Source organism: Ochotona curzoniae, unplaced genomic scaffold, assembly GCF_017591425.1.
Source record: "Ochotona curzoniae isolate NIBS_2020 unplaced genomic scaffold, NIBS_Ocur_1.0 contig_2599, whole genome shotgun sequence".
In the NCBI taxonomy this organism is placed as follows: Eukaryota; Metazoa; Chordata; class Mammalia; order Lagomorpha; family Ochotonidae; genus Ochotona; species Ochotona curzoniae.
This window is the reverse complement of record NW_024465520.1, coordinates 15,054,674-15,068,703: the sequence shown is the minus strand read 5'-3', so window position 1 is coordinate 15,068,703 and position 14,030 is coordinate 15,054,674. Positions and strand designations below refer to the sequence as shown.

The 14,030-nt window shown below is 47.2% G+C and overlaps 1 protein-coding gene across 1 annotated transcript in view; it reads right to left on the bottom strand.

Annotated features, from left to right (window-relative positions):
- The window catches only part of PPM1L (protein phosphatase, Mg2+/Mn2+ dependent 1L), a 277,823-nt gene extending 264,098 nt beyond the window's left edge, over window positions 1-13,725 (bottom strand). The window contains exon 1 of the mRNA XM_040974890.1: window positions 13,211-13,725. Coding sequence (XP_040830824.1) covers window positions 13,211-13,609 — 399 coding nt within the window. The 5' untranslated portion in view covers window positions 13,610-13,725. The remainder of the gene's footprint in view (window positions 1-13,210) is intronic.
- Window positions 13,726-14,030: the final 305 nt, after the last annotated feature.

Below are 14,030 nucleotides of genomic sequence, written 5' to 3'. Positions count from 1 at the left end.
GTATGAAGTGGATAGGATCGAGCTGGACCACAATACCCATTGGTCCAAGTGGATGACAAGGCTGGAAACAGAACTGACCCAACAGAGACCAGTCACATTAAGCAAGGTCATGAGATTAACAAACACATTAGAGAACCATATCCAGGGGAAGCTTCTGTGGGGGATGTGTGGGCCAAACCTTATGGAAATTCTAGCCTTACAGGTTACTTCAAGAGATGGAGTCGTGGTGGACTAAGCTAGGTGTAACCGGACAGCCTGCCATTGACCACAGATTGGAGAATAGACGGCAGTCTGGACTAGTCGGGGCATCGGCGCTTGAGTGTGCATACTGAGTGGGGTGTGGGGTGGGCCGGACTGCAATGTTCACCAGCTCATGCAAACTCAAAGGGAGGGCCAGACTGTGCCCGGCACTTGCCTAAAGCCCAGTGGCATGTAAGAGAACTGGGTCTGGAGGGGATCAGGGGGAGAAACTTGGGAAGCTCCTCTGGCGAGTTATAGTTATAGCTCCTACTGGTGAATAGGTGGTCCAGACCTGGGGGTCGGAGAGGCTGAACAAAGCAGCACCAACGGCGCATCAATGTATGAAAAGGTGATGGAACGGGTGCACCGGGCAGTACTGAGCAAACCTTAGCCCACAAGTAAGATTGGAAACCAGGTTGGAGCACAGGACATGCCCAGATAGGTTTTTGCACCAACTGGTCTGCGTGAGCCACGGATGCTGGGCCACAGTGTCTAAGGCAGGGGTCACGACAGGTGAAGGGCTGTGCCAAACTGAGTCACAGCAACCACTGGCATGTGTGCAATCTATGGGAACAGGCCCGGTTGGGGGCCTAAGGGGACACCCTAGCTGAGTGGAGGTTCCCACCAAGGGGCGCACAGGCTGGAATGGGGCTGCATTCTGGTCAGGAAACGGTTGTAGTCTTCCTTGGCACAAGTGTGGACTGGGACAAAATGCACCAGGCCAAGCCAGACTACAATACCTTCTGGTGTTCTGGAGGATCAGGGTAGATGTGGGATGGACTAGGCTAGGTCTCAACCCCAACTGAGCCATATATGAACTATATGTGGGTATGGACAAGCCATGGCTGGGCTGAAACATCCTACAGCAAGAACCAGAATGGGTTTAAGGCCAGTTAGGAAAAGCCACTGTTCCCTGCTAGGACAAGAGGCAAACTGAGTAGTACTGGCTCATGGACCCACTGGTATGCGCGAAATCTGGCACTTAGAGGGGTTCTGATGGAGGAGCCCAGGCAACTCCTCTGGCAGGACACAGACCCTGCAGGTAAGCACAAGAAGCATAGAAGGAAACAGCCAAGAGGCCTTGGAAAGTGTCCCACTGGCATATATTTTGCATGGATCGGGGGCAGACCAGGCTGAATCAGTTCACATCATCCACTAACAAATCCGAACACCAGAACAGAGTGTGGGTCGAGCCAGGTTTGGTCGCGACAAAAGCAGTACACAACACAGAATGCCAAGGTGAGGTTGCCTGTGCCAGAAGGGACCGCAGCACCCAACCAGCACATGTGAGAACCAGGAAGGAAGGGGGCAGAACCGGCAAGAGAATAAGGGGTGGTTTCCTTGCTGAACAGCTATTCCCACTGGAGAGCGTGAGCTTGGATGGGGGTAGACCAAACCAGGCAGGGCTACGGCACCTGTGTGCCTCATGTGGACCAGATCAGGGAAAAGCCAGGCTGGGCTGATTATTCCTACTGGTGCAATCTACAATTACAGTGGGTGAGGTTGTTGGGGCTTAGCCACAGTATCAGCTGGCAGAAGCTGGCACTGGGGGCTAGTTCTGTCAAGTCAAACCACAGAACTACCTGGAGAGTGCATAATCTGGGAGTGGGAGTGGCCTGGGAGGGAAATAATGGGCTCCTCCCTCTTGGGTTACCACTTCTACAGGAGAGCAGGAAAACTAAGACAGGGACTGGAGTAGCTAGACAGAGACACCCAACAACATCCATGAAGGCTGGACAGTTGGGCTGGTTAGATGGAACAAGGTTTTAATACCCATTGACATGTATGAGAGCAGAAGGGTATTTGGGACAGACTGGACTAGTCTGCCACACATATTGGCAAACCAGGGTAGGGGGCAGGCCTGGTTGGGGTTATTGTGGGTCGCTCCAGGTAGGCTGCAGCTCCCACTGGTTTATGTGAGGGCCGAGTATGTGCTGGGTAGAACCAGGTTGGACTGCAAACACCCATTGGTTCCAGTGGAAGATAGGGATGCAAACAGAACCAACCCAGCAACTGCAATCACCAGTTGATCGGGGCAATAGACCGTACCAGGCCCTGTGCTTGCTAGTACATACAAGAATCTGGTCTGGGATCACCTCAGACAAAATTTCTTTGGGGATCGCCCCAATGAAGCTTTCAGACTCAGAACGCTAATCATCAAATGACAGAGGACAGAACAAGTCAATCAACCACCTCAGTTGTATGTTGGCAATGAAAATACTGGGCAAACGGAGACGCTATGATGGACTATGTCGATCAGTGGAATCTCCAACAACCGCATCGTGCTTGGAGTGGTGAGATTGGCAGCAATTCAGAACTGTTGAACTGTCAGAACCGCTTGAGCAAGACCCTCGGAGCACGCCCCACATCTGGGACCTGGGGTGGGTGGGAGACTGGGTGGGAGACTGGGTGGAGCTTCTCCCTTAAAATCTCCTTTTACACCAGATATATTAAGGAAACAATACGGAACTGATTGTCTTACCCATCTTCCTGTAGTGCTTGAAACTTTTTACCCTAATTATGTCAAGATTGTCAAAAATAATAATAAAAAATTATTTTTAAAAAAAGCAGTTAAGTAATTCATCAAATCCCTATTCACTATAATACTCCATCACTATTCAAAATACACAATGGGGCAGGGGTTTGGCACTTTAGTACTCTTATAACCCATATCAAAGTGCCCATTCTAATCCCAGCTACTCTACTTCCAACCCAACTTCCTGCTAATGCCCACTCTGGGAGGCAGCAGATGACGGTTCAGGTACGTGGAGCCCTGACAATTACAAGGAAAACCTGGACTGAGTTCCAGGCTCTGGCTGCAACCTGACGGAGCCCGGGTATTTGTGCAGTATGTGTGCAGTAAACCAGGGATGAAAGACTGCTCTGTCCATCTCTGTCTCTCTGCCTTACAAATGATAAATAGATAGATACATACATACATAGAATATATAGATAGAAAAAATAACAAAAATTACCTAAGCGAGCTGGTAAAAAGGAGCACTATGCACTGACTAACATTTGAAAGTCCTTCACTGCCAACAGTAAAGCGTAGGCTCATGGCCAGAAGACCTCGTGACCCTGAACTACAGAGCAGCAGTGTTTATAATGGCAAAACCCACACACCGAGAGGGGATCGAGGGACTGAGCTAATGCAGAACTAGCTTAGGAATGAAAACTTACTAACCACTCATTTGTAGCCTTTGTGGATGTACCCTTTATTGTTGAAGCAAGTGAAACTCATTTTTTTCCCTGGTCATGTATGAACAGCTCAGTGACGGTTTCAAGCATCCTTGACAGGCAGAATGCAACTTTCTCAGCCGCGTTACAACCTCACAGGTCAGCTGGTGGCATTTCCTTACCCAAGACAAAATCCAGTTCAACATGGAATCCTTCATGTCAAGCCTATTATTTCATATACACAGTGAGAAAAGAAAGATTACAAATTACACATACATTTTTATAAGAACATAAAATATATTTAATTATATTTCTTTATAAATTTTAAAATGTAACATACCAGAAACATACTAGTAGTTATGACAGGGTAATAAGATTTAGAGTGATCATTTTTTTCTATACTATTATTCCTGGTAATAAAATGATAAATGCTTTTAACTTTGAATAGAGCAAACACTGTATATAATATGTGTTCATTTTTAAATGTATCTGTTTAGATAAGGAATAATAGAAACAATTTTTATAAATTAGCCAGCTAAATGAACACTGGATATTTTAAGAATTTCAGAAAATGCCTAAATATATGGGAGAAAGTAAGCAATTGTGTAAGCCAGCTCACTTCCAGCCAAGAGCCCTCTCTCAGGCTGATGGTGCCACACTGGGAAGCCTGGCAGCAGTCTGACCAGCACAGGAGGTCTTCAGGCCACCACCCCCTCCCTTCTGCAATGGCCCAACTTCACAGGGTTATCCTTACTGGGTGAGCCCAAGCTTCTCAACAGCCACCCCCACTCCATCTCTCCATCTTGCTCATTCACATTAAATCCTCTAAAGAGATTCATTAAATCCTCTAAAGAGATTTATTAAAGCATGGATCTTGTGCTATTCTTTACTCAAAATATCAACTCACTCTCCTGGCCTGGGCTTCTCGGTGTTGCTTTCAATATCAGCACCACAAACAGTTACAGCAGCCTCTCCTACTGACCTGGGTGCACCCCAAAACTATAGGCCAGACTCCTCAACTAGAGTCCTCGAAAACTGCTTCATGCTGTCATTGTAAATACGTAACAATGTAGTTACAGTTGTAAATTGCATTTTTTTAAAGCAAAGCTAGAAAGAATTTAGATTTTTCTTACATTTCAAATTCTTCTCATCTACTTTCCTCAGAAATGAGGATAGAATTTACATGAGAACTGCCACGACTCTAGATGGAGGGGTGTTACACCTGAAATCTTTCCTGTAACAGGAGTGACAGTGGAAAGATGCTCCAGACCAGGGTTCCTCCAAGAGCAGCACAGGGGTGCCCTTTACCTGCAAAGGCTCCAGCAGCACAGCTGATAGCCAGCAACAGGATTCTAGAACCCTACTTTCTGCTCATAAACAGCAAGGGGTGGGGGCTTGGAGAAGGATACACGGACTCTAGAGGCAACCAGCACCAAGCCGGAAACTTTCAAACTTATTCTTCTCTGAGGGACCACTCCCGGAATTCCATATGAGTGCCAGTTCATTTCCTGGCTGTTCCACTTCCTATTCAGCTGCCTGCACTCATGTGCAAAGACCTGGAAAAATCTTCTGGCTTCTGATTTCAGACAGGCTCAGCCTTGACCACTGCAGCCATGTGGAGAATGAACCAGTACATGGATGATCCACCCTCCAACCACCCTTCACCCCAGTGTCCCCTCTCTCTATAATTCTATTTTTCAAATAAATAAACACATCTTTAAAAAGGGGAGGATTCTTGGACATTTTTAAAAGGAAAATACAAGAACTATTCTATTCTCAAAAATGGAAACAACTTCTTAGCAGGCTAAAGGCCAGGAATTTTGTTTCCAGGATTTTCATTCACAATGCTTCCTTCAATTCACAACACTTAACTTCAAAAGAGTTCATCTAAAAAGCAACAATCAGTCTTTCAAAACACAGAGGGTATTTGAATATGGAAAACTGTAAGGATTGGGCTTCTATAATGACATGAACACATGGCAATAACTGCCTCTCTAGGAATTACACTTATATTTAACATTTATCATTTCCACACTTTTTCTTCCACCAGTAATGTCATCTTCTCCTCCCTCCAGCCAATCTTTGCCTACTGAAACACTGGACACAATATCAATTCTGCTTCAAAATCTTCTCAAGTTTCCCCAAGCTCCCTCAGGCAGACCATGAAAGTGATACACATCCGTACAGTTCTGCTAGATATAAACGCATCTCTGCAGCTCTCCTGGTAGACAGGGTGGGGCTGGACCACAGCATCCATTGGTTTACATAAGAGACAGGGTTGGAGACAGAAATGACCCAGCAATTGCAATTACTAGTGTGTGCACAGGCTGACATGGGTGATGGATTTAGCCAAACCCCGTACTGTCAAGCACACACAAAAGTCAGGTCTCAGATCACCTCACATGAGGTTTCTTTGGTTATCCCAACTGAACTGCTGGTCTCAGAACTCCAACCATGAAGAGAAGCACAGGCTCTGTGGACTGACTGTGGAGTGCATGTGTCAAAACTGGGCCTCTTCAGTGGCTAAGCTAGAGCAGTGGAAAGCATGTCCCTATGCACACAGAGTATATGGCTGTCCACTGAAGCCTGCAGAAGACATCTGGTACCACAACAGAGGAAGAAGGGCAGGACAACCTGGTCAACTACCCCAGCCAAGCACTGACAGCAAATATCTGGGTGAAGGGAGACTCTAAGGTGGACTAATTCGGCCAACGCACCTTGGAAGCTTCCCTCACCCTTGGATGGCTGAGAGCTACAGCATTTCAGAACTATCGAAACCACCTGTGCAGACTCCTTGGCGCATGCTCCACTTAGGAACCCCAGACCATCTGGTGGCCATTCCCCATTCCTAGGTACTGAGGCAGCTGGGAAGCTGGGTGCAGTTTTTCTCCTTATCTTCCCCCTTCCCACTCCCCCCCAGCTCCCCACCTCCCGCCATATGGGAAGAAGAAAAAAAAATGGGGAAACAATGGTCTTTCCCCTAATCCTTGACCCTTCCAACCCTAATTAACTACATAAACATCATCAAAAGTAAAATTTAAACAAATAAACACAATCTCATCCCTCTGAGTAAGTGCGATGCTCCCTGAGGGCAGAGTGCACTGATCCATCTTTGGACATCACAACACAGAACATGTCACTATTTTTCACGCGTGTTAGGCTACACAGAAAACACCGGCTTAATCAGACGAATTTCTGAACCACCTGTAAAGAAGACGCGCCAAGGCCAGCTGTGAGCCTCCTGCATTCGCCTACAAGCTGCTACGTCCACCAGTGCACAGGAGGGGTCTTCGTGGTTGGGAAAAATGTATTTGCTTTTTCATTCATTTTAATACATCATTATAAATGAGCATAATTAGAATTTCCTCTTAAATCATAAAGCATTTGTCCATACTAACCTCCTAAGCCTCTTGTACATCATAACAAGAATCAAATATTTACTAATAGCAGCTGTAATATTTGAAAATCATACCATTAACTGAACCACTCCTATTTATTCAGAATTATATCTGATTTCATAAGAATCAATGAAATTGGGCCAGGCGCAATAGCATAGTGGTTAAAGTCCTCGCCATGCATGCCCAGAATCCCCTATGGTCGCAGGTTCTAATCCTAGCAGCCCTGCTTCCCATCCAGCTCCCTGCTTTGGCCTGGGAAAGCAGTTGAGGACGGCCCAAAGCCTTGGGACCTTGCACCCGCATGGGAGACCCAGAAAAGCTTCTGGCTCCTGGCTTCGGATTGGCTTAGCTCCAGCCGTTGCGGTCACTTGGGGAGTGAACCATCAGATGGAAGATCTTCCTCTCTGTCTCTCCTCCTCTCTATATATTCACCTTTCCAATAAAAATAAATAAATCTTAAAAACATCAATGAAATTTACAAACACATATATAATTCAACAAGACACATACATATAAGAAGAGAAAGAGAACAATGACTCAGAGGAAAATTGAATATAAGAAGATTCCAAATGTACCAAAGGAATGTATTCTACAAAATTCCGTATATTTGCCAGGGTAAGTCAGACATTTGGCCCTTAATAGTTCTTTTTTTAAAAGATTTATTTTTATTATTATTATTTTTTATTGGAAAGGCGGACATACAGAGAGGAGAGACAGAGAGGAAGATCTTCCATCCGATGATTCACTCCCCAAGTGAGCTCAACGCTGATGCTATGCCGGTCCGAAGCCAGGAGCCTCTTCTGGGTCTCCCACGTGGGTGCAGGGTCCCAAAACTTTGGGTGGTCCTTGACTGCTTTCCCGGGCCACAGGCTGGATGGGAAGTGGGGCTGCCGGGATTAGAACCGGTGCCCATATGGGATCCCGGGCGTGCAAGGCGAGAACCTTAACCACTGCACCACTGCGCCACTGCGCTACCACGCTGGGCCCCCTTAATAGTTCTTGAAACTAACAAACACTGGGCAACCGGATCAGCTCCTGATTCTCCATCCTTAAGTTAAAAATAAAAAGTTTTCAGAGTGTTTCAGAGTGTTACTCCTCCCGTCATCTCCATAAAGAAGATGCTATGTAGCACTACCAGGTCCTCAACATCCTTACCCCTCATTCGACCCGGAGCTTTGGGAGAGCATTCTTCCCCACACTCACTGTGGGCAACAGGAGCACATAGCCCACCGTGGGAGTGCTGGAGACAGGCGAGATCGCCAAGGAAGAGCTCGGGCACACAGCTCCTCGCAGGGCCAGCTTCCTGTGAAACACATTGCTATTCTATTAGTGGGGGGAAAATCGGGCCCAAGAGTTCAAAAAGACCCATAAAATTATCTGGCCCAGTTCCAGCAATGCAACTTCAGGTGGGACTCAAAATTCAATAAATCTACAGGAGGCTAATTTTTAAGCTCGCCAGTGTTTTTGGCTATCAAACGATATCATAAATACAAGTGCCCCCGGAGGGGGAAAAAAAAATAAAGTGCCCTATCCTTGCTTCTGTAATCTTCATGTATTTATTCATCTATGAAATTGCAAACAAAATTTGTTGTACATGTCCATTTTTTTGAGGGGTATGTCTGCAGTTTCACAGCACTGCTCGGAAGAGCCAAGCTGTCCATGTATATCGTTTGTGTGTCAATCCTAAGCAGTTTCCCTCCTAAATGTTGGACCTCAAGACTGCCTCCCTTGACAAGCACCTGAAGTAAGACTCTTCTCAGATGCAAAATCAGTGCCACTAAGCTTTAACCAGCGGTCAAGGTCTGTGTCAACTGTCAGAGAGACCTGACCTTTAATACAGAAGTGCCCATAGCATAGGGAGTACAGAATAATCCCTTCTTCTACACAGTGAGTGGGGACAAAACTCTCTCAAGAGAGAGGAGATATTTCTTCCAGATAGTGTAACAGAAACGCACCAAGAGATTCCCCTTGCCTGTGATGGAAATTACAAATAAGCACCACCACAACATTTTCCTCTATATTAATTCTGAACTTTAAAAATAACAACCTTCCATTTCCATATAAAGTCATATCATCTAAGGGTTTATTCACCTTTCTGTTGTTTTCTGCTATATAACAAAACCATCACCGCCCCCCCCCTTTAGACACCTGAATGAATTTCACAAACGGATGCAAAAATACTTCAAAATTTTTTCCTAACACCCATTTCTATGAACTTTGTGAAGAGCCCCTGACAAGCACAGACTTCAATATTTTTGCACCAAAACAAACATCTTTTATTTTTCCTAAGAATTTTTGAAGTCCCCTTATTCACACACACATACAATCCACCTACAGTTATAGTGCCATAACTGTGCTATAGTTAGGCTGTCCCCAGGGTCCCAGAGTCCTTAAGGGAGGAAGCTGGCCTGCAAGACCACTGAGATGGAACTCTTAAATAACGCATCTAGAAGTCACCAGCATCCCAACGCCAATCCTCAGCAAAACAGGTCTAGCAATCTTTCTTTGTCAAAGAATCTGCAGCTGGAAATGGTCTGGAAAGCTAACTCTTGCTAATCCAACTCTTAAGGGACCAAAGTACAAATCAGAATACCAATTTATTAACTATCATAAGAATATCCCTTTTGGGCCCGGCACGGTGGCGCAAGTGGTTAAAGGTCCTCGCCTTGCACGCCCGGGATCCCATATGGGCACCGGTTCTAATCCCGGCAGCCCCGCTTCCCTTCCAGCTCCCTGCCTGTGGTCCAGGAAAGCAGTCAAGGACGGCCCAAAGCTTTGGGACCCTGCACCCGCGTGGGAGACCTGGAAGAGGCTCCTGGCTTCGGATCGGCATAGCATCGGCCGTTGCGCTCACTTGGGGAGTGAATCATCGGACGGAAGATCTTCCTCTCTGTCTCTCCTCTCTGTATATCCGCCTTTCCAATGAAAAAAATAATAAAAATAAATCTTTAAAAAAAAAAAGAATATCCCTTTTATTAGTCAGAAATGTGCATCTGATGCCAGGATACCGCTTTTGTACTGCCCCATTACCTAGAATACTAGATTAATAAAAGCTCACCAGAGGTTAGAATGAGAGCATTATTCCTGCCCGGCCGACATCTTTCTAGCTGTCAAAGCTGAAGCTTCCCCAGACAGACTCTCTCTCCCTTGAATGTTCCTGCCCTTGCACTGCAGACTTCTTGGTCCCGCGAGCTTCCATCCTCCACACCTTTCTCTCCATCAACTGCTTCCCTAGACAGGGCACGATAAAACTGATACGGGTGAACCTTACACAGATTATCCCTATTTTTTAGATAAGAAACTCCCAGATAACCTAAACAAAAACCCTAAAGTCACAGCTTAGCAAAAGACAGAGCAGAGATTCAAAGCTAGATCTTGGGCTTTTAATCTTGCAGTAAATAACGCCTTTAAGGAGTTTCCCTCTGATTTAAATGCCCACTTATGTGTTTCCATAGCACCCTTTGCATTAAGCACACTATGACTGTAACTCTTTGGTACAGTTCTCTCTCTCTCTCTCTCTCTCTCTCTCTCTCTGCCTAGACTGAAACTTTGAGAATATAGATGCTTTTTCTTCCTTTAAAATATTGGAAAGTTAGATATACAGAAAGGAGGAGAGACAGAGAGGAAGATCTTCCGTCCATTGATTCACTCCCCAAGTGCCTACAACGGCCAGAGCTTCACCCGATCCAAAGCCAGTAGTCTCTTTCAGATCTCCACATGAGTGCAGGGTCCCAAGGCTATGGGCCGTCCTCGACTGCTTTCCCAGACTACAAGCAGGGCACTGGATGGGAAGTAGGGCTGCCAAGATTAGAACCAGCACCCATAAGGGTTCTGGTGCATTCAAGGCAAGGACTTCAACCATTAGGCTACCGCACTTGGCCCAAGAATATAGATTCTATCTCAGGCCTTCTTAAATCCCCTAGATGCCCTAAATGCCATCTACCAAAGTAAATACACAAAGCAGTTTGTCCCGTAGATAAATATAAAGATGAACACACGAAAAGTCTCAAACTAGCCAAGTAGCCTTAGGAAAGTCTCAATTTCTCCAGCAATCAACACCTCATCTAAACAAATAGGATGAAATGGATTGTTAGGGATACGCATGGTCCCCCGTGGATCTGATAAGCACCATATTGTAGATGGGTTACATTTTCTTATATTCCATCTTGTTTGCATGAATTACTTAACATAAGATTAAATCTTTTGTGTATCTTTGCATCACTCTTAATAAGCATCTAGATAAACAAGAGAGACTTCAGAAAGATTTCTGTTTTCTGAGTAACTCCCATCTATACCGGAATCAAACAGTGGCACCCTCCTCTGGTGAATGAGACGAGGAGCTGAACAACACAAAAGTCCACAATTAGGTGGTAAGATGTTCTTTGGTGAGTATATAAAGAAAAAACAAGAGAGAAATAACCCAGTAATCCTGGTTACTGTCACAGTCCAAACAACAATCTAATAATAATGCATGTCAGAGCACACATTTTGACCTAAAACAAAGGTATAATAAGTGAACTGGCTACACACAGCAGGTTACAGGGAAAATTATTTTTAAAGAAAATATTAACTACTTTACAAATAGAAAAAAATTTTTAATGAAAAGCATCATTCAGGTTTCAGAATACCAATATTAAAAAATTATTAACCCATTTACTTCGGCGGGCTCAAAACACAATAGCTCACACTCAGAAAGCACAGCCCTAAGTTTGACAGAATGTATTATCCAGACTTTCAAACTAAAACTAGTTATCAGCCATCCATTTTAATAAAAGTGGTTTTTAAAAACACAAGGCTTCAAAAAGTTCATGTAAATTTTGCATCTTCCAATTTCATTTTTCCACGAACTTTTTGAAACCACCTTGTAGAAGCATATATGAATCTAGGCACATAACATGAAAATACAGACTTTTCTAACTCAAGCCAAGAAAACAAATCAGCTATTATACCGGCAACCTTGTCATTCTGTATGTTTGTATCCAAGTACGCAGTGTCACGTTCCTCAATTAACTTTCCATCTCTAAACTGCCCTTTAACCAAAGGCAAAAAGAACCCAACTGCACAAGAAGTACAAAACTAAACCCAGAGAGAAAAAGATTAGGTGGGGGATGGGGGGGTGAGGCTAGCATGGGTGGGGATGAATAGAAACTGATGTCAGTTCCACCAAATAAGTTATTTACCACAGAGTTAATCCTCTTGGCAAAGCCAGTACTGCAAAACCGGCGGACCAGGATGCTGGAAATACTAGCAGGTGAAGGGTGGAGAACGCAGATAAGCCAACCAATTGACAGCTTTCTCCGTGTTTACCCAAAACAAAAGCCAAAGAACAAGCAAAGGCTTCAGGGAGAGTGGCATTCCCTGCAATTCTCTTCAGCCCACTCTGAGAGTTAGGGAGAAAGTTGCACAGAGATGGGGGCAGGGTAGGGGCCGGGTCAGAGAAGGGCAAGAAAGCCAGCTACCACAAAAGAACAAAACGAACCAAGGGCGGAGGAGGGGAGAGGAGAAAGCAACTTTGCTAGACCTGCGAGTGGAGAAGATGGGGTGATGGGCCTGGTGCTCTTAAGAGCGGAAGCTGAATTCGCCACTCACTCAGTCTGGGCTGAGAGTCAAGAACGGTAGCCAAGCGGCCCTCGACCTCCAGGAAACCTGACTCTCTGAGCACAAGCCAGTGTTGCAGAAATCTAGGTGAGGGACTTGAAGGCGCGCTCCAGGAGGAACCCCAAACAAAGCAGTCTAGAAGGAGAGGGCCCGCCTGCGCCCCAAGGGCTGAGGTCAGCGCACCGCCTCCTCTGCAGGCGCTGCCACTGCAAAGGCCAGCCGCAGGGTCCCGCTCAGGCACCCAGCTGAACCCGCAGCCAGCGAGCCGCTGTGGCAAGCGGCAGGATGGATTCTGCAAAGTTGATGGAGTTGGGGCGAAGCGCAGAGCTGCCCCCTTGGGTTCCTCCCCAGAAGGGAAACAAGGAAGAATCACGCCTTGATGCTCACTGAGCCCGACGCTATTCTGCAGCCTCTCTTCCCTGCTGGAACATCCAGGATACGGTCTCTGCGCCTCCAACCCTAAGCCAGGGGCCGCTGGCACCCCGGCCAGAGTTCACTGGCAATATTACTAATCGCCCTCCCCCCGAAAAAAAGCAGAACTAGCACAGTCATTTGCTGGGTTCCGGCCTTGGGAACCTTGCAGTAAAAGCATGACTACGTCTCTCCGCTAAGTCGGACCCTCAGTCCCAATCCTGCAACTCCAGTAGCATTCCTCCAACCCAAAAGCAGGTCATCGCCACGCCTCTTGCACCAGGGTCCTTCCCATAGCGCACACCACGTCCTGTTGTTTACAGCCACGAGCGCGTAGCAACAAACACGGATGTGCCCCAAAACAAAGCCCCCGCGGGAGCACCTACCTCGCCCCCGTGCCCGTCGAAGATCCCGAAGATGGAAGGGTGCGTCTTGTTGGCCAGATCCGTCAGAACTTCGAAGCGGTCCTCCATGTGGTCTCTCCGGCCCTGAATGGAGTACACCGCCACATTGTGGCTCTTGAACTCCCAGGTCTTGGAGAACTCGGCTTCCAGGACGTCAAGCCCCCCAAGTCGATCGTTCTGCATGATCTCCGCCACCTTGCCCTTCACCATCTTCACGGCGTCCCGGCTGGACTTGACGATGGTCTTCACCTCGTCGGTGTGGAAGAAGTAACTCCACAACGCCAAGCTGATGCACAACAGGAAGAGCGTCTCCGGTCTCAGCAAGAAGTAGCGCATGATGCGACCCAGCAGAGACAGCAAAGTCATTGTATCCTCTATCATTTATCAGCCCTGGAGCCCCAACCACCAGCAGCAACGCGCGCCCCGGAGGCTCGCCGGGTCCTGGAGCACTGCGGCCGCGGAGCGCGAGGAGGGAGGCGGAGCGGCGCCCAGGGGTGGGGGCAGGAGGCGGGCGGGCAGCCGGCCCGAACGGGCACCGCGGGCACGGGCACTGTCCCTTTTGTCTCTGCCTCGGCGAGCCGGAGGCCCGCGCCCGCCTGCGCCGCCTCTCTCCCTCCCCGCGCCCCCTTTGTGAGCCCGCGGCGACGGCCACGGCAGTGGTGACGGCCGCGGCAGCAGCCTCGGGAGCCTCGCTCCGGGGACAGGAATCAAGTTCAAGTTGCGCCGGGCCGGTCCGCCGCCGCGAGCTGCAGAGTTTGGGGGCGCCGGCGCCCGCGCGGCCCCTCCAGGGGTGCCCTCTCGC